Source organism: Ursus maritimus, unplaced genomic scaffold, assembly GCF_017311325.1.
Source record: "Ursus maritimus isolate PB19 unplaced genomic scaffold, ASM1731132v1 scaffold_19, whole genome shotgun sequence".
In the NCBI taxonomy this organism is placed as follows: Eukaryota; Metazoa; Chordata; class Mammalia; order Carnivora; family Ursidae; genus Ursus; species Ursus maritimus.
The window spans coordinates 23,819,707-23,841,122 of NW_024424341.1; the positions used below are offsets into that span (position 1 = coordinate 23,819,707).

The window sequence follows — 21,416 nt, forward strand, 5'->3', positions numbered from 1 at the left end:
AAACAAAAAAAGGAAAGAGTGAAACAAACCATAAGAGACTCTTTTTTTTTGTACCTTTTAAAATTTAAAAAATTTTTTTTCCATTTTTAAGTTTAAATTCAATTAATTAACATATAATGTATTATTGGTTTCAGAGGTAGAAGTCAGTGATTCATCAGTCTTATATAATACCCAGTGCTCATTACATCACGTGCCCTCCTCAGTGTCTATCACCCAGTTACCCCAACCCCCCACCCCACTCCCATCCAGCAACCCTCAGTTTGTTTCCTATGATTAAGAGTCTCTTATGGTCAGAGACTAACTGAGGGTTGATGGAAGGAGGTAGGTGGGAGATGGGCTAGATTGTTGATGGGTATTAAAGAGGGCACTTGTGATGAGCACTGTGTGTTGGATCTGAGTGATGAAGCCCTAAATTCTGCTCCAGAAACCAATATTGCACTGTATGTTAACTAACTAAAAGTTAAATAAAAAAAATAAAAGTAAAACAGCTTTATAAGATATAATTCATGTACTTTACAGTTCACTCATTTGAAGTGTGCAAATTGGGACACCTGGGTGGCTCAGTTGGTTAAGTGTCTGACTTTTGATTCTGTCTCAGGTCATGATCCCAGAGTCGTGAGATTGAGCTGTGTATCAGGCTCTGTACTCAGTGGGGAGCCTGGTTGAGATTCTCTCTCCCTCTCCCTTTGCCCCCTCCCCCCACCCCATACTCTCAAATAAATAAATAAATCTTTTAAAAAATGAAAAATAAAAAAATAATAAAGTATACAAATCAATTGGCTTTTTATTATATTCACATTCAAATATATATTATATTTGTGTAGCCATCATCACAGCTGATTTTAGGGTACTTCATTACCCAAAAAGAAACCTCACACTACTCCCAAAGTCCTCCACCACCCTTCCCTCCACTCTCCCCACCTCTCACCCCTCCAGCCCTAGGCAGCCACTAATCTACTTTCTCTTTCTCTAGATTTGCCTATTCTGGACATTGCATATAAATGGAATTCTGTAATATGTAGTCTTTTGTGATTGGCTGCTTTTACTTAGCATGATGTTTTTCAGGTTTATATTGTATGAAGCAGGACTTCATTCTTTTTTTTTTTTTTTTTTAAGATTTTTTAAATTTTTAAGTAATCTCTACACCCAGCATGGAACTTGAACTCACAACCCTTAGATCGAGAGTTGTACGCTCTGCTGACCGAGCCATCCAGGTGCCCCAAGACTTCATTCCTTTTTATTGCTGAATAGTATCCTGTTGTGGGTGTAGGATGTCTTTTGTAGTTCACTCATCCTCTGATATATGTTTGGGTTGTTTCTGCATTTTGGCTATTACGATTAATGCTGCTGTGGACATTTGTGTAGGAGTCTTTGTGTAACGTAGGTTTTCATTTCTCTTGGGTGTGTTGCTAGATCTTATGGTAACTTTGTGTTTAACCCGAGTAGAATTCCTAGATCTTACAGTATGTCTGTATTTAACCATTTGAAGAACTGCCAAAGTGTCTGCACTATTTTACATTCCCTCTAGCCGTGTAGGAGGGTATAGAGTAAATCTTACGTTATCTTCTTTCAGATAAGAAGGCAGATGCTTTTGTTTTGTTTTGTTTTAAACCTTATGTATGATATTAATAATTTGTAAATATAAAATGCATGCTGAAAAATTCAGTACTCATGCTCTACAGCACTCAGCTTTTTACTAAAGTAAGATGTTTACCACCCTTTCATTTAATTTTGCTATTAAAAAAAAGAGAGAGTATCCTGTAGAGGGTTGACCTGGCATACGAATGTAGAATTAAATTGCTTATAGATAAAACATGACATGATGACTTAGTGAATATTATGCTGTTTTTGTTTTTTAATGCCTTAGAGACTTATGAAAAGAAGGTTTTTTTTGTTTTGTTTTGTTTTTTTTAAAGATTTTATTTATTTATTCGACAGAGATAGAGACAGCCAGCGAGAGAGGGAACACAAGCAGGGGGAGTGGGAGAGGAAGAAGCAGGCTCATGCCAGAAGAGCCTGATGTGGGGCTCGATCCCGTAACGCCGGGATCACGCCCTGAGCCGAAGGCAGACGCTTAACCGCTGTGCCACCCAGGCGCCCCAAAAAGAAGGTTTTTATATCCTGTTCTACATATGCATAGGCAAGGACATTTTAGTTTATAGAAAGAAGAAATTATATAGAGCAACCTAGAAAGCAAATAATCTGAATTAGAGAACAAGGCCCAGCTAACTTTCAGAAAGATTATCTTCAGTCACATACCATCTAAGGATGAAAAATCACTAAATAGTTGGGTGTGTATTGTCAGAAAGACTTGAAAGTGGTGTCAAGGGTAGAACTAATTGCAACTAAACTTTGGTAAAAACCCTTCATAGTATTTCTGGGAAGTCAAAAAAATTGCTTTTCGAGGAAAAAGAAAGCAAAACAACTTCTTTCTGGCAAGTGAATTAGCCTCTAAAAAATGGAGATCCAGAAATAGTGAATCCTGCCATTGTTCCTATTCTTGCCCAAAGAAAGGGGGGGAGGAAAAAAACCCTCCTAATTTGGTGAACAGTTTGGTGAATTTAAAACCTCCTGGAGAGGCAAGCAAAACATCAGTTTGCTATAAACACTTGATTATGCACAAAAGGTTGGGACTGTTATGAAAGCAGGAAGGGGTGCAGAAGGGTAATTATTCTCCCTACGAAGTTTTGGCAGCTCAGCTGCAGGGGGAAAACAGAGGAAATGTGTACGTTGGAGGAAAATGGTAAACACTGTGTAAAGTTTAGCAACAAAGGATGTGTTGTCTTTATTAACTTTCTGCTAATACTAAATTATAGAGCACAGCTCAAAGGCAGGAAATAAGGAGAACATCTGGGATAGCTGAATTGATCCAGCAACTCACTGGGTAGCGAGAGGGTACAAGAGAGTGTTTAATTTTAGAGAGGCATTTGGGAACATTTCCAGCTCTGGTTTTCTTTCTCTCTTCTTTTATTTTTAACAGATTTATTGTTTTGTATATATATATATGTGTGTTTGTGCGCGCACACGCGCGTGTATACCACACAATTGATGCATTTAAAGTGTTCAACTCAGTGCTTTTAGTATATTCACAGGGTCGTGCAACTATCACCACAAATCCGATCTTAGAATATTATTGTCCCCCTTAAAGTACCCCATACCCATTAGCTGTCACTCTTCATTCTCCCAGCTTTGCCCCGAGCCATAGGCAACCACTAAAATCTACTTTCTGTCTCTCTAGATTTGCCTGTTCTGGATATTTCATATAAATGGACTTGTGTAATATGTGGTCTTTTGTAGTTCACTTTTTAAGATTTATCATGTTGTTGCATGAAGCAGCACTTCATTCCTTTTAATGCCAAGTAGTATTCTATTTTATGCATATACCAAAATTTGTCAGTTGATGGAAATTTGTGTTGTTTCCACATTTTGCTCTTGTGAACAAAGCTGCTATAGACCTTCATGTATAGGTTTTTGTGTGGACATATGTTTTTGTTTCTCTTGGGTATGTAGCTAGCAGTGAAATTGCTGGATCATGTGATAGCACTATGTTCAACTTTTGAAGGTACCGTCAGACTGTTTTCCAAAGCGGCAGCACCATTTTACATTCCCACCACCAGAGTATGAGAATTCCAATTTATCCTTTTTTTTTTTTTTTTTTAATATAATTCCAATTTATCCTCTCTGCCCAACATTACCACTACCAGACCACTGGTCTTCCTCCCCCTCTTCCTCTCCCTCCTCCTTCTCTTCCCCTCCTTGTCCTCCATTATTATAGCCTTGCTGGTGGGCTTGAAGTAGGATCTTATTGTGGTTTTGAGTCACATTTCCCTAATGGCTAATGATGTTAAATAGCCTGTTGTGTGCTTACTGGCCATTTGCATGTCTTCCTTGGGGAGATTTCTATTAAGATCCTTTGCCCATTTTTAAACTGGGTTGTCTTTCTTCTCATTGGTGGGTGGGGGAGGGGATTCACCCTCACCAAGAGCTCTCCCCAAAGAAATCTTCCTCATCAGTCTCCTCTCGGTCTCCACACATTTGATCCTTCTCTACCCTCTTTCTGAATGGGAAGTTTTTATAGTCCTGCTCTCATCTTAGTCTGGTATCTTATCTTGGAGTTTTCAATCTATTCTGTCTTGGTGCCTCACTTGACATTTCCAATTGAATGTCCTGTGTAACCTGTATCATGATAGCGCCTATCTGGCTGCCATCTCAACACCTAATTGCAGAGCCCCTTAGCTCCTCAGAGCCAGTTTCCTCTTTACTTTATACGTAAGCCAGGTAAGATCGATTAAGACCATAGTGAAATTAGCAGTAACAAATTAGAAGTTATTTAGGAGTGCCCGGCTGGCTCAGTTGCAAGAGCATGCAACTCTTGATCTTGGAGCTGTGAGTTTGAGCCCCATGTTGGGTTGTAGAGATTACCTAAAAATAAAATTTCCGGGCGCCTGAGTGGCTCGGTAAGTTAAGCGAATGCCTTTGGCTCAGGTCATGACCCTAGGGTCCTGGGATTGAGTCCCAAGTTGGGCTACCTGCTTCTTCTTCTCCCGCCCCTTCTTCTCTTCTTCTCCCTCTTCTTCTGCCCCTCCCTGCCCCACTCAAATAAATAAATAAATAATTTTTTAAAAAAAGTTTAATAATACTGATGAATCACAGACCTGTACCCCTGAAACAAATAATACATTATATGTTCATTAATATTTAAAAAGTTTAATTGTAAATAAATAAAATCTTTAAAAAAGAAGTGAGTTAAACTACCTAAGAGCAGAGAAAAGCAAGAAAGAAGACAGAAGTACCCCAAAAGGGCATAATAATTTGAAAAACAATGTTGGGACTGTTATGTTCATTATCCTTTAAGAGGGCAAGGATTGCATATATTCCATTTTAAAAAGATTTCTTCTGAAAGAGGTAAAATATAAATACATTTTGGTATTTAAAGAAATAAACCCTCAGCTTGCTGAAAGAAAATGTGGCAGAAGCAATTATAAGAGAAGGTCTTTTTTTTTTTTTTAAGATTTTATTTCTTTATTTGACAGAGAGAGAGAGAGAGCGCAACAGCACAAGCAGGGGGAGTTGCAGAGGGAGAGGGAGAAGCAGGCTTCCTGCTGAGCAAGGGGCCCATTGTGGGGCTCAATCCCAGGACCCTGGGATCATGACCTGAACCGGAGGCAGATGCTTAACCAGCTGAGCCACCCAGGCATCCCAAGAGAAGGTCTTTTTGTGCTTGCATCTTTTACATACAGCACGGAATGGAGCAGTGTGGTTCTGGTGGGCCAGGTGGAAAGTTCTCAACAATACAGGTATACACATAGATGCTTATTGAATTGAACTGAAAATTTGGCATAGCCACTTGTCCTTCTGCATAAATAATTCTCATCATTTCTATGTGTGTACCTTACATCTGGTAAAATTATCTAAGCTGAGAAGGGGATTTGCAGCTCAAATAACTTCTAGTCCAATGGCTTCCAGTTCTGTCTCCTTCTGGCTCTGAATGTCTGGGGCCCTATCCCTCGAATACTTAAGTTTTTTTTGTCCTCTCTGGTACAAGAGGGATAAATGGTTTTTATTGCGTACAGAGGTAAAGAGAGACCTAGGCTGCATAGAGATTCATTCTGGGTAGGGCAGGATAAGAGAATTGTAAAATTCTTTACAATTTGGACATTTTCTTGCTCATAAGAGAACCGACCAGAATCTGATACCAGGTGGGACTGGGAGGGTGTGGGGAATGTTTCCTTTTAGTATTCCTTACAGTACTTGCCAAGACCCCCTAAAGGCAGAAGAAATTTTAGGGTAGGAAAGGCTAGAAGGTACCTAATTAGTTTATATTCTTCATTTTCATTTCCATTTTATCTCTCTGTTTCCAGATTCAGGGAATCCTGACTTTAATTATCCAAGCCTTTTTCTCCATTTAATCTTAACAAATTTCTAATTAAAGTTACTCTCTCAGACTGGCCAATTGACTCCTCTTTCTGAATTTTTAATTGTTTTTGTAGAGTAAATTGGAATAATAGAATCTTAGAGCTGGAAGGAAATATATAAATAATTTGTTTTTTTGGTTTTTGAATGGACTTTGATTTTTAGAGCAGTTTTATGTGCACAGAAAAATCGAGTAGAGGGTTCCCATATATCTCCTGCCCCCACATGTGCACAGCCTCTCCCACCATTAGCATTTCACATCAGAGTGGGACATGTGTTATAGTTGGTGAGCCTACACTGACCTGAGTCCATAGTTTACATTAGGGTTCACTCTTGGTGTGATACATTCTTTGGCTTTGACAAATTAATCCCTCATTTTACAGTAAAGGAAACAAAATCCAAAAGTTTGTGAAGTGACTTGTCCCAAATCGTACTAGTGAGTGCCAGATCTGGTCCGGGAACCAATCCTTTCATCTCTTCTTTTTCTCTCACTCTGTGTTTAGAAAAGATAGTATTTGTACATGGTACACGTTTAAGAAGTACAAAAGGCTTTGCAGTAAAAAGTTAAGTCTTCTCCCACTACGGCTCTTCCCTAAATGCAGTCATTGTTTCTGGATGTTTCCAACTCTAACTGAACTGTAACCTAGAATAACATGTAAAGGACCAAAAGAAGTATCCTTGGGGTGCCTGGGTGGCTCGGTCACTTAAGATTTCAACTCTTGATTTCAGCTCAGGTCATGATCTTAGAGTTGTGAGGTGGAGCCCCACCGCTTAGTGAGGAGTTGGCTTGAGATTCTCTCTCTCCCTCTGCCTCCCCCCACACACCTCCCCCACCAAAATAAATAAATAAATCTTTTTTTAAAAAAGTAGCCTTCAAAGCTGTGGAAGATTCAAGTGTTAGATGGTACATTCAGATTCTGTGGTATAGTATAGTGCAAAGCACGTGGCCTTTTGAGTCCTATAGACCTAGGTTGGCATCTGGCTGAAGGGTTGATGATTCATGTGACTTTAGGTGACTTATTTAAAACACTTGAGTTGTAGGGATTAAACAAGGTAACTTGTGGAAGGTTAATTGTATACTTCAGCAAATAATTTGTGCTCAAAAACTGTCAGTTCTCTTTTGGTTCAAGGAAACTCTTTTTAAAAAAGATTATTTTATGCAATACTCTGTGAAAACATGCACAGTGCAAAATACTATATTAGGTAACTTGGCTTGTCCCTTTGCTTCTCACAAGTCTTAATTAAACTCAGTAAGTGCATTAGAAGTTCTGGAACATTACTATCAAAAGGATCACTGTGATATTTTAGAAGGCAGCATTCGACTAGTTTAATCTTTAACAGGAGTACAGTCAAGTTCCAGCCTGTACTGAATTTCAGTGTTAGGATTCAGTCAGCTTGATTCATGTTTGTATTTCTACACGTATACATCCCTATAAAAGATAAGGCCATAAATTAAGGAGATAGTTCCATTTACAGCCGTATCAGCAGGTATTTAGGAATAAATGTAACATTTGCACCGGGCTGTATATTTTACACAATATTTTAACATGAATTATCTTAGCTGATACTTAGGCCAAAAGCTTAACACTTGCATTATAAATGAGGAAACTGAATCCTCGAGGGGTTTAAATGTCTTACCCATGCTCACTCACTTAATATGTGATTTTGGGCGATCATGTAGGTGTCAGAAGCAAAATTCATACCTGTTTCCTGACTCCTGATCTCCTTGTGCTCTTTCAGCTCTACAGTGGTCTCAGAGGGATGTGCTTAACCATGTAATGGAAGTCTAGTAAATGACAAATGGAGTATGTGAGGACTGCTTTCTGTTTTGTTTTGCTTTGAATAAGAAACACATGTTTAATTCTTAATATTTCTGACCATTTTGACTCCCTTGGGTTTTTCCTTTCCTTTTTAATTTAAATTTCTCATCAGTCCTTCCAGAGAAATTCAGTCCTTTAGATATTGAAGATAGGTACTGAATAAGCCAATACAATAAAAGCAAACCTCCTTTTGTTCAGTCCGCTTTCCCTTCCATGGCTGAAGTTCTGTGATTCCTCAGTTAATTAACATTGGTTGAATAGCTTCTAGCTACAGCTTTAAAAAAAAAAAAGAGAAAATACAGACAGCTTTGTAATTTCCCCACAAAAATAGAACTTTTGAGAAAATAAAAAGCATTCCATGTGCTTTATTCATTTGTTCTTTGATTCAGTTAGTCACAAAAAAAATTTTACGAAGTACATACAGAATGGCAGATACTCTGCTAGGTTTACAAACACAGAAATGATTAAAAGCCAGTCGCTACCTTTAGGGAGCTCCCAATCAAGCAAACAGTTACAGGTAGTCTGTGATCTATCGTTAAGAGCACCAAGAAACATGTCTCTATTACTTGTCAAGAGTAGTCTCTAAGCTCAGACAAAGAGCTGTAAGGCTTAACCGCAGGCACTTTCTCATGGCTGAATCCGTGATAGAAAGCCAAGATGTGTTCAGAAAGGACTGTGGAAATCCCGAAGCTGCCAGTGGGGTCATTGGTATCCGTCTGTTTCCTCAAGTGATCTGTTCTGAGCCATTATGATTTTCATAAATCCATACTTACCTCTTACTTTGCCCATCAGCCTTGTCCTATATATTTATACTGGAAAAGCTACAGTTAGACATGGAAGCCCATCTTTTCTTCAAAGCACCATTTCGCTTACTCTCAGAGAGGCTTTTTCATACCAGAGAATTGAAAAGGTGCCTCGAGAGTTCATCTCTCTCTTCCCTGCTTCAGCTTTCCCACCTCTTGGTATTTTGTTTGGTGATCCCTAGTCCTTACAAATACCTCAAGTATCCAGAAAACCTTTCAACTAAACAGGATTTCATCTTTAAGGTGCTAACTTCAGAACTGATAGAAGAAAGGAAAGCATGTGGGGAGGGTTATAAATTTTTACAACTTTGTCAAGTTTCAGTATTTAAAAATTTTTGGGTGGAGGATTGGTTCATTTTTTTCAACTAGTTTTACCTCTTAATGGCTGAGGTACCATAAAGATGCAGAAGAGAGCATATTTGCACTCAAGTCAGAGGATGATAGATTAGACACCAAAGAGGCCTTAAAGCTTGATTAATCTAACCTCCTTGTTTTCTAGATAAGGAAACTGAGACTCAGAGAAGTCTGTTGATTTGTGTTAAGTCCCACAACTGGTAGGTAGAAGTATTACAAACAACCCTATGTGAAACATACCCAATAGTTAAACTGCTGAGAAAAGGGAATTTCCACGGGTTGAAATAATACATAAAGTAGGGGATTATGTTTCAGATCTTGAACTCCCGTACTGCTTTGCCTCTGGTGAGCAGGAAAGAACCCCAACTAGAAGGAGACTACACATAAGCACAGTCCAAGGAAATTCCACAACACCCCGGTGTTAGGGCATGGATGCAGGGTAGCAGGGCCCCCTCCACTGTGGGGCAGGAACAGCTTACTGTTGTGGCTTCACTGCTCCCTCGGTCGGTACTGTCACCAGTCTAGTGTGGAGGAGACTGGAAGGAACTGGCCCCAACCATTTCTTCCATATATAGTATATGACTTCATTGGAAGGACTGTTTTTTGTTTTTTGTGTTTTTTCTCTAGAGCATTTGGTCATTGTCGGTGCTGTCAGCAAGAGATCTCAGTACAACATTGGCTGAATCAGGCAGCCTCCGGTGTCCCTTTATGGGTCACTGGACTCCAGGTATAAGTCAGTGATCTGGGGAGTCCACATGAAGTGGGAAGTGAGCAGATTCCACTTTGGGAGTGTATATAGAAGGTATTGTTGGATGCGAGGTGCACACAAAACTGTTAACTTACATATGAGTTGGGTACTAGGCAAGAGATTGGAAGGAGGGCACCGTCCTTGGAAAGGCCTGGCCACAGTATGGTTCTGGAGATCTACTGGAAGGCTTGGTAGAAGGGAGCTAAATAATACATAAGAGTCTCAGTTAGGAGGAAGGGGAGGTGGTGCAGAAGCTGCTGTCCGTGGTGCCGCTCGGAAACTCTCGCCCTACTTTGCGGAGGTAGCAGGACTAGAGTTATTAACAGCCCAAAAAGCTGGGGCCTACTGATTCTGAAGGAAGGTGGCTGGAATAAAGTTGGTATGGATTAGGGACTGGAGCAATCAAAACATGCGGTTGGGAAGGTGAGTATTGGGAGGCCATGGAGTACGTGCTTTGTTCTTTTTAAAATTATGGTAAAATACACATGGCATAAAATTTACCATTTTAACGATCTTCAAGTAGACAATTCATTGGTATTAAGTCCATTCACAGTTGCCCAGTTATTGTCACTGTCGAGTTCCAGAACTTGTTCATCACCCCAGATGGAAACACCATACCCATTAAGCAGTCAGTCCCCATGTCCCCTTCCTCCCACCCCTTTACAACCACTCATCTGCTTTCCATCTTGTCTCTATGGGTTGTGCATGGATTTTATGTCAGGCAGATCCGGGTTCACCCTGGCTCTGCCACTCAGAGTACCTTGGCTCAACTAACTTTGCTTCTCTGAGCCTGTTTTCCACATTTTTAGAATGGGCATAAAAATGCTTAACCTGCAGGACTTGTGAGGATCGATTGCATATTAAATGTTTAGCTGAATAACCTGGTTTATTCTTGAGTAGACATTGTAATAAATGGTAGCTATTTTTGGCTTCATAAAAACAGTAACAGTGGGGTTCCTTTAAGTTGTATACTTCTGTAACAACTGCTTAGTCACCAGACATTCAGGTAACACACTTAATCATCTATCGTGACAGGTGCTGAAATAGAGAAGTAGAGAGGCTAGTTGAAGAGGGCAGAGGTAACTGTGTATTTATGGGCTGATTATATGTTATAAGCTCTAAAGTGCTATTGGAATTTAGAGGAGAAAAGTCATTAATCGCACTTAGATGCTTACTAAATATTTGAATCAGTGAATGAGTGGATGAACAGTTGAACAGTCAAATAAATAGTAGGCCTATGGAAAAGGTAGAAATTTTGGATGGCCCATCCAAATCTTTTGGAAAATAAATGTCCTCCCATCAAGGAAGTTTAAAATGGAGATAGTTTTGGGTTCAGTGCAAGGAGAAATTACTACTAATATTGGAAGGGAGGTGACAGCCTCTGTTGTCGAGCAGAGGCCATTCAAGTTCTTTGAGATATCACAGAGAAAACTCATTGATCAATTGTTCCTAAATTCAAAAGTAGTACTCGTTCCTTCAGGAAAGTATAACAAGAGAACTTAAAAATTGGAGGAATTCATCAATAACAACATATACCTCTGAGAAATGGGCTTGATTGAAGTCATGTTAAAGTTTGAGGTGTGGGGCACCTGAGTAGCTTAGTCTGTTAAGCATCTGCCTTTGGCTCAGGTCATGATCCCAGGGTCCTGGGCTCCTTGCCGCTCCCCGTTTGAGCTCTCCCTCTCTCTGTCAAGTAAATAAATAAAAAAAATTTTGAGGTGCTTTGGCGCAGTCAAGCCAGTAAAAATGGAGATTTAACTCCATTTGGTTTTTGGTTTTTGTACAAAAGATGCTGGTAAGGAAGGATGGCTCCACAGGGATTACTTCTGGGAACACAGACTACAGAACCAAACAATAGGCCCTTACGTTATCTGGGGGAATCTCTCTCTTTTTTTTTTTTTTCCCACTTGTAATTGGTGATATCATAATTAGGCCTGCATATTACTTGTGAACACTGCCATACAAGGCACCTCATTTAGCTGCGCTTATGGAGATTAGATCATGCACAGGAAACTGGCTCCTTGGTTATCAGGCTCCACAGAGGAGCTGGGAGGCTTAAGGAGTGTGAAAAGTTAGGGTTGATTTAAAGGCACAGGGTTCTCTGGAAAAGCACAGAGAGTTTTCCAGCTTGGGCCTCCATGACCTTTAGTATTCCATAAACAGCACTGATAAAAAAATAACTAAATAAACAGCATTGATTTCTACTTCAATTAAACACAATTTAATTAATAATTAAAATCTGATAGCCTAGACACACATAACGATGATGAAAGGAGAAAGATGAGGAACAGATAGCGATTAATTTTTTTTTAAGATTTTATTTATTCACTTCAGAGAGAGAGAGAGCGTGTGCACGAGCAGGGGAGCGGCAGGCTGAGGGAGAAGCAGGCTCCCCGCTGAGCAAGGGGCCCTACCTGGGACTCGATCCCAGGACCCTGGGATCATGACCTGAGCCAAAGGCAGACGCTTAATCGACTGAGTCACCCAGGCGTCCCAGTCTTAGCCCTATTTTAAAGGATGAGGAAAGGGAAACTTAAGCCATTATTTAGAGAAAGAATATTGAAAAAATAGCATTTTGCTCTTAATTCCTTAAATTACCTGCTTTGAATTATTATTATTATGATTGGTTTACTTGTTTTATTCTTCTTGGTAGAACACAAGCAACTGAGAGAGAACAACTGTTAATCATTTTTATATTCACTACAATGCCTAGGACAATGCTTGGATTCCAGTGGGTATTCACATAAATGTTATTGAATGCATTTGTGCTGTCCTTTTTGAAAGGACAACTAAAATGTGTGACATAATTACTGTTAACAAAAATCAGCATCCTTACACGCTTAACCCTATAAAGTCAGTGCAGAGCTAGGTGCACACTGTAATTTCTTTTAACACTTACTGAATTAGAATAGGACATGCCCATGTGGCAGTTAGATCTTAAGAGTGACAAATCTAGAGCAAGCTTTGTTTTTATTTTTCAAATCTAGTTTTAAGTTTTTCTATTTGACATTAATTGCTTGTTAGTTCCTAAGAGCAGGGCCTTCAGTAATGAGAGAATTATCATATAGATGAGCAATAGATTAGCAAGAGATACAAAGGTCGTCAAAAGCAGGAAAGGAAGCTGTCCGAGGACGGGTTAATTTACCCATTTTCCCCCGCAGTTCTTGCTGCGCACACGGAAGGGCCCTGCTCCAGCTCAGGCTCCCTGTGTCTCAGCCTGTGTGCCAATCTCAAGTGGTTTTCTTAGCCTTAGAGCTAAAATTGTTCGGTTTGGGACTAAAGTGTTGCTTAAGATAAGACTCTCTGTGCTGCTAGTAGGTGTATGGTGTTTGATTCCCATTCCTCTGGCCTTGCACTCATGGTACCTCTCACCGTTTTCCTTTCCCTAGGTATATGTGGTGGGGAATGAACCTGTGACCGTTTTAGTGGATTCCCTGCTTCCCGTCCTGGGAGTGCTCTTTTCTCTCTACTGTTTTACCAAACAAAGTGTGTCTCACATAAGGTAAAAAAAGAAAACCTAGAGAACCTTATTTGTTTATAGTGAAATCTTTATTGTATGTTGTTCTTACTCTTATTTTGAGTAAAACTTAATGCCACTTTGTAATTTTTTTTCTTTCAAAATCAGTAAAACATTTGAGGATCCTCTTATTTTTTCATCTGTGAAAGAAAGAGAGCTTTTCAGATTGCAGGGGATTGGATGTAATTTTTAGATGGCTTTCCTCAGCCTCTGTCCTAGACGTCAGAGACAAAATCCCTGTTTACATGTGTAAACACGTCCCTGTTCGGTGAGAAATACTAGAATTACATGTCTAGGAAGGAGGAAATGGAGAGTGGATTATAACAACCTTGTGGGGAATGAGAAATCAAGGTGGGGATATCTGGACCTGAATGTGGCACTCTGTAATTTAGACTTGGATTTGGTGTGAGTGCTGCTCAGTGTTGTTTGGAACAAGGGATTTCTTAATCATCCAGAAAATACTCTTTTGTATTGGAATTTAAGTAGGCTTCATTTTGTGTCAGCGCTGTTTTCACAGATATTTATGTTGTTTATTCCTCCTTATAGGGGTTATATCCTTCTTAAAGTCCTAGAGAATTCTGATTTTTAGGGTTTGGAAATCCCCCACATGTGATCAGATATACAATAATAGTACCTTCTTCTTGGGTATATTATGGGTATATAGACTATAAAATGTTTAGCACTGTCCCTGGAATATCGTAAATTCAATAGACAGCTGTCATCATCATTGTTAAGTCGTGAAGGAAAGCTCACATACTGCCTTGGACCAAAAGTGGTCAGCACATCCTTGTAGCCCACAGCTACAGGAGCAGTGACAAGAGAGAACACAGAGGAAGATGGGGACAATAAGTCTGTGAATTTGGGTTCAAAGAACTGTCCATATAATAACTTACAGTTTTGAAACCCAAATCCTCACAGCACTAACATGTCCTCATCAGAGACTGAGAAGGAAGAAGCAAACGTTTATTCCATCCCAATCCTAGTTGACTGGCAGAGATAAAAGGGGCTGAGGAATCAGCCAGAATTTGTTGGTATGCTGTTTCTTGGTCACCAGCTCTTGGTCCCATTGATAGATGGTTTTATCAGTGTAAACTTTCTTTTACACACTTGGAATTAGCTTTTTAAAAAACCGTGTGGGGCTCCTGTGTCTTATCAAGGTTGTTTCTAGAGCCAAAGATTAGTCAGTCACTCACTGAATTTCAGGATATTAGATATATTCTGAAATTCACAGGAAGCATAGTTTCCAGTCCTACACTTCAGTAGTACGAGGTGGTTGTGCCAGCATTTAGAATGCCGTGGAACCTGACAGTCTTCCTTTCTTTTTTTATGTTAGCTTGTTAGATGTGTAGAGTAAGATGACAAGCTCATTTATAACTGCTTTTTCTGCCAGGTCACTTTGCCAAGAGATCTTATTATGGATTCTGGGGAAGCTAGAGAGGAGGAAGGCAATTGCCAGCCTGAAAGGATTTGCAGGATTGGACAAATCTGTGTCCTCTCTTCATTCTCTGTGTCAGTTTAGAGCTGCCGCTCAAGGTGGCATCATGGTTACCATCAAAGAGGCCATTTGGTGAGTCCACCCCGTCTTTACCTTCTCTCTTCTGATACAATTGCACCCAAAAGGCCCTTCCCTGACTTGTCCACTAAGGGGCGCTGATAGAACAGCACCTAGAGCTTTAAGCCGCTGAGGTGCTGCTATTTATAATCTCTAAATGAAATGTGAGCGCCTTAAATAATCCTGCAGATTTTTTTGCGCCTTAAATAATCCTGCAGGTGCAATTTGCTGGAGCCTCACAGCTCTGCATCACAAGCCCATTTACTTCACAAAGTCTTTGCCAGAGAATCAGAGTAAAGGGCAGTCACATGCTTACCCTCAATACCATGACGATCATTCTCTTTTTGACTCTCTAAATGGTATTTGTGTGTTCAGAGTCAGACTTACTCCTCAGGGAAATTGTCAGATAGCTATCTTTTATGTTAATTTTATGTTGGGGGTTTCTTTTTCCCCAGAGAGCAAATAGAAGGTGCTTAGTAAATGTTAGTCGAATGGATCATTTATTTCTCTAACATCTTACAAGTATATTTTAAATTATTTCCTTTTTTGGGTGATATGTGTAGATACTATTACCTCAAGAATGTAAGTTCCTGTTGACCAGAGTGCCATACAATTCTTAACTGATGGCTCAGATTTTTACGTCACATTCAAAGTGTGGCTGTTTGTTAAGGTGTAAATTTTATTTTTTATTCATGGTTAACTTAGACACTCTTTCAATATGATGGACTTGAGGAAAATGGAAAACACACATTGATTGTAAGCAGAATTATCAGTACAAACACAAGCTACCAATTTCTTGAGAGTTGTTGAGCACTAGTAGGTTTTATGGTTGTAACTATGCCCTTGAACTGAAAGAGTTTAAAATTTCTTGACATGATTATTTTAAAAACACTTTGGAACAGTTTAATCTCTGACCACTTTAGTGACTATATAGAGATTTTTATAGTATATAACTTATCAGTAGTTAAAACTAATTGCTATCGTGACAAGTCTCTAGTGTACATCTTAGTGCCCATATGTCAGAATCCACAGTTATTATTGAAACTCTAGTTTCTCTTTATGGTAGGAAAAAACTGAACAGGCAGTTATTGAATGACTCTTCACCTACTGCCAGTAGATACAAGAAATTTTTTATGTGCAAACCTGAATTTTTTTTTCTGAAAATAGGGTCCATAGTTTTCATTTGGTACTTAAGGCACTCCATATCTCCAAAAAGTTGACATTCACTATATCAAAGAAGTGTGTGTGTGTGTGTGTGTGTGTGTGTGTGTGTGTGATTTTATCTTTTGTTCTAAAGATCTTGCTCCTGGTGCCAGCCCCCTTAAGACAGGTCAGTCTCACCACTTACGTTTTACCCTATCATTCTGCCCAGGAGCCCCAGTTATCAATAAGAAGTTTGTTTAAAGAAGCACTAAAAGAGCAGCTTAGATTCCATCATCTTTAGATCCAGAATTTTTATTTTTCTGGAGCTAAATATAACTACCGTATTTGGAATTGACTCTTTTAATATTGCAATTTTTAGAATGAATGAACTAGAGCTTCCTAAGGTAATTATTGTCATGACTTTTTAAAAAAGTATTTGAATGTAATACTTCATTTTGACAGGATGGTTACAGAAGCTTAGAAGTGACTTTTAGCCATTTCAGGTTTTTTTATAACGTAAAATGTGGTGTAGATACATGACTGATCTGAAAGATGCTGGGAGATTCTGGGAGAATATAAGAACAGATCTTAAGCTTAGTTTATAGGTTATTCATTCTACTAGAGGAGTATAAAGGCCGTGTTATTAGCAAGCTGGCAGATTGGGACTTATTGCCCAATGGGATGGCCGAATCAACTTTATTTCATAATTGTACTTTTCAGTGACATGAAGCAACATGTCATTTTTTTCTCAGTTTAGTCTGAAAACATTTTATTCCTTCTTTAGTCGCAAGAGTACGTACCTTCTTTATATAACACAAAAAGCATAAAGAGGAAAACAAAAAGCAACTACGATCGTAGTCACTGTTTGCATTTTTTTAGGGTTTTGTCTTCTAGTACATCTTCGTGCCTCTGTGTTTGTTTACGTGATACAGTATAATAATATTGTATCTTTGCTTTTTCATTTAGTCTGCAATAAAACTAAAACCCTTAGTACCTCATGAGAAGTTTCTTAAAACTTTTTGCAGAAATTGTAGCATTGCTTTTAGTAACTTGGCCATATTTTATCAGTTGGAAATTTGGCCTACTCAGTTTTCTGAGTCTTACACATTTTCATATTTCAGCTAGTTAGTTGTTATTAGTTGAGATTGACTGCATGTTCTCCTGTAAGCATAGTATCTTTTCCTGCTGCCCATAACCCTTCAGTGGCTCATTGAAAAAAAGTCCAGCTTTCTTTGAATGGCATTCAAGGCCCTCTGTAATCTGACCTTCCTTTGCAGACTTCTTTTTCTCTATTCTTCCTCAGGAACCAGAATATCTGCATACAACTTATACTTCAATTTCTCCTTACTTTTTCAGTTTGTTGAAATAATAGTAATTTTTCAGCATCCATCTGCAAAGCCACCTCCTTCACAAGTCTTTTTCCCACTGAGCAAATGACTACGTAGAAACATGATAGCCTACCTTCTGAAAATAAGTACTTTTCCAAAATGGGGAAACAGGAAAATAATTTAAAGAAATTTTTGAGATGTTTCTAATGATTTACTATATAAAAATGCCATGTTACTTTAGAAGATATTACGGAGTTTCAAAAAAAAAAAAATCTCTTGGTGACACTGCCAAGATAAATCTTACCCTGTGTTGCAGTGATGAAGATGAAGATGAAGCCCTGTACCAGAAGGTGTCCTCAGAGCAGTGCCAGGTAGAGCATCTCGGGGACTTGTTAGCCCACTGCCAAGAGTGCGGTTTGGCAGGTGACTTCTTCATCTTCTGCTTGAAGGTAAGAACTTCATATAGCGAGGACACGGTCAGCTATATTCCAGGGTAGTACCGGGATCCCCTTTGAATTTTCAGGGCACCCATAACTTTAGCTCCTAAAATTAAGGTCCTAATCTAAGAGAGAAATAATCAGAGGATGTAAGAGTACCTCATTTTTGAATAGCCTTTAGGTTGGTAAAAAAAAAAAAAAAGAAACTTACCTTCAGCAGTACACATATGATCGAACTATTTCCTGAGGTAATCCGCCCTGAGCTTTGAGAGATGACCAGAGCAGAACTACTGATCTATGAAAGGGTTAATCTTTGCTCTGTGTTGACAGTAAGTACTCTTTTGAAGTTAATAGCAGGTTTTGCAGTTATGGAGTAATCCTTTATCCTTTCTGACTGTTGTTTTGTCAGGTATTTGGAAAAGAGATTTAGCAGTTCTGCCTTTCTCACTTCATTTTGTAACCACCTGAAACCTTTTCCGGGTCTGTTTCTTAGTGTTGGTGGTTGTGCTTCCTCTTGCTCTAATCTCTGACAGCAACTTGTACCCCATACTGTACTCCTTATTTGTACCATTTGAGACTGTAAACTGGGTGATCTCTGATTTTCTATCTTCCAGCTCTGCTTTCTCCATTATTTTCCCTAAATAAAATGTCTACTCTAAGAAAATGTCTGTGGAGTTTAAGGGTGGTGTGGTTATGGGGGAATGCAAGGAGAGAATCAGGGGTAACAGTTCTAGAACTTGAAGTAGGGGCCACTTTTTTTTTTTTTAAGATTTTATTTATTTATTCGACAGAGATAGAGACAGCCAGCGAGAGAGGGAACACAAGCAGGGGAGTGGGAGAGGAAGAAGCAGGTTCACAGCAGAGGAGCCTGATGTGGGGCTCAAACCCGGAACGCCGGGATCACGCCCTGAGCTGAAGGCAGACGCTTAACCACTGCGCTATCCAGGTGCCCCGGGGGGCCACTTTTTTGATGCTTTTCTCACTTCTTGTGTTCACATTTTTTAAAGAGATTTGTTTATTTATTTTAGAAAGTGAGGGAGAGAGAGAGGGAAAAGGAGAGAGCAAGCGTGCAAGTGGGAGGGGCAGAGGGGGAGAGAATCTCAAGCGGACTCTGCACTGAGCACAGAGCCTGATGTGTGGCTCGATCTCACAAGCCTGAGATCATGACCCTGAGACCACGACCTGAGCTGAAACCAAGAGTTGACTGCTCGACCGACTCTGCCACCCAGGCATCCCTTCCTGTGTTCACATTCTATCCCCTTACCAAGCCACTCATTGTAAATAACATTCCAAACTGTGCTCTTAATCGGAGAATTTTTAAAAATTGTTTAAAAACAAAAAAATCAAGTGTGCCTGGGTGGCTTAGTTGGTTAAGTGACCGAACCTTGATTTTCACTCAGGCTGTGATCTCAGGGTCATGGGATTGAGCCCCGTGTCAGGCTCTACCCTGGGCATGCAGCCTGCTTGAAATTCTTTCTCTCCCTCTCCTTCTGCCCTCCCCACCCCACACTGTCTCTCTCTCTTGCTCTCTCAAATAAATAATAAATCTTTAAAAAAACAAAACAAAAACAAAAAAATCAAAGGGCTTTGCTCTAAACCAAGGTTTCTGCACCTTAGTACCATTGGCATTTTGGACGGGGTAATTTTTTGTTGGGAGTTTCCTGTGCTTCCTTGTAGGGTGTTTAGGAGTATCCCTGACTCTACCACTAGATGCCTATATTGCTTTCCAGTTATGACAACCAAAATGTCCTCAGACATTGCTGACTGTCCCCTGGGGAGCAAAAAATTCCCAGGCATGGTTGGGAACCATTGCTCTAAACTGTCACTTCCTTTGGTAAAGCATTAATTGTTAAGGAACATAAGCTTTTCCCTTCCCAAGGAAACTTACAGTGTGAAATATAAGGGAAAAGCCTACAAAACCCACAGTAATGAATTATCTAGTAGTAGAGATTTAGTTTTGAATATCTTAGGGGAAAAGATGCTGAAAGCATTTAATAGTCTCTGAAAAGGATTTGGAAATGTTACATGGCCTGAGGTCTCAGNTCAGCAGGGCTAGTGGTAGAGACCCTAAAAAATGCTGATAAAGTGAGTAGTCTGTCAAACTAGTTCTCTTTGTGTATGTATGCTTTTTATTATCAAGCTTTAAATCATCGTGTACATGATATCATAATACACATATTATTCTACAATTTCCATTTTTCAGTCAACAATGTTTTTGAGGTCTTTCTGTTGATGTCCATATCGATCTAGTTTATTTATTTCAACTGCTCCAGCATAATAAATACAGTTTATTTTTTCACTCTCTTACTGCTAGACCTTTGTCTCCAAATTTTGGCTATTATAAATAATGCTGCAAGGAACATTTAGACTCGTTCTTTACATATACGTTTCAAACAGTTTTCTCACTGTTGTTGAAGCCCTTAGTTCTACAGTCTTTTTCTTTACTTTTTCTTTGCTCCAATGCTGATAGGAGTTGACTCATGTGGCTGTGGAAAACGAAGCAGAGTTAAAAACAAAGCCCTTCTCCAGCAAAAGCCTCTTGGAATTAGAGCAGCACCAAACTCTTGTGGAAGGCCAGGAGCAGAAGCTGCTGGTCCTACAGCTGTTGGCTGCTCTGTGTGAGAGGATGTCCGAGCAGATTTTCACAAACATCACTCAGGTCAGTGGCTGCCATGTTCCAGATCCCAGGCTGGTAGTATTTGTCTATTTTGGTTTCTTTACATGCTTTGCAAAAAATGTAAAAAAAAAAAAAAAAAAGTTGCTGAGAGATTGGCTTGGTAACACCTGCCTCAGTGTTACCTGGATTGCTGCTTACACATGTGGATTACCGAGCCCACGACAACCAGCAGAATCAGCACTTGCGGAGGTCCCGCCAGCTGGCGTGGTAAAGCAGCTCCGGACGTGATTCTCATGCAGAGAAGACTTTGAAAATTGTGGATATTGATGTGTTACATCACGGGGTCTTCAACTTTTGGGGCAAATACAATTGTCTGAGTCTTTTTCAAAATATGGACGCCCGGCCCACTGCTTACAGAGATTCTGATTCAGCATGTCATGCACCTGGGCATCTGTATTTTTTTAAGCCCCATGGATGATTCTAATATGTATCAAAAGTTGCGCATGATTAGAAAACGTAAATTTGAAAAAAAAATTGCTAATGATAATAATACCACTTTAAATTTTATAGGTCTACCTGGCAGCCTGTCTCCACAATAGCCTGTGAAGTTTTAAGTTGTTTTTTTAAATGTTTGAAGGGTAGTATAACTATGTAAATCAGTGCCTGAATTTTGTTGGCTCAGACATTTTATATTTACCAGCTTTTTAAAAAATAGGAAATAAAAGGGACTCCTGGCTGGCTCAGTCAGAAGAGCATTTGACTCTTGATCTCAGGGTTGTGAGTTTGGGCCCCACATTGGATGTGGGGCCTACTTAAAAGGAAAAAAATATAAAAAAATAAATAGGAATTAGAAGTAATAAAGCGTAGGCAATGCAGTCACCGTATTTTTACATTATTACCAGAATTCGTTGTTGCTTGGCTGGTGAATAGTCAGTTGTACGATGGTATGATTGTCACGCTTAAATCTGGTTCTTCAGCTCTTTGTATTGCCGTCATTGTCATCTGCCTTCGGTGTTGCTAAGCAGCGTTTCACTATAGCTCCTGCTGAGAAAATTTGCAGCTGTCTGTCAGCTCCAACTTACCGTGCTTGTTTAATGAGAATTATGTTCATGATTTCTTTCCTGGCTTCCTATTCCTTCAGTTCACTGACCCTGTGTTACCAGTAGGGTGATTTGTTTCTCCTG

General features: G+C 39.5%; 1 protein-coding gene across 2 annotated transcripts in view; it reads left to right on the forward strand.

The window, feature by feature from the left end:
- TANGO6 (transport and golgi organization 6 homolog) overlaps nt 1-21,416 on the forward strand; it is a 176,946-nt gene that overhangs the window by 33,181 nt on the left and 122,349 nt on the right. For both annotated transcript variants that reach the window (XM_040633505.1, XM_040633506.1), the window contains exons 8-11: nt 13,028-13,140; nt 14,546-14,722; nt 17,495-17,627; nt 20,086-20,274. In XM_040633505.1, the coding sequence (XP_040489439.1) occupies nt 13,028-13,140; nt 14,546-14,722; nt 17,495-17,627; nt 20,086-20,274 (612 nt within the window). The remainder of the gene's footprint in view (nt 1-13,027; nt 13,141-14,545; nt 14,723-17,494; nt 17,628-20,085; nt 20,275-21,416) is intronic.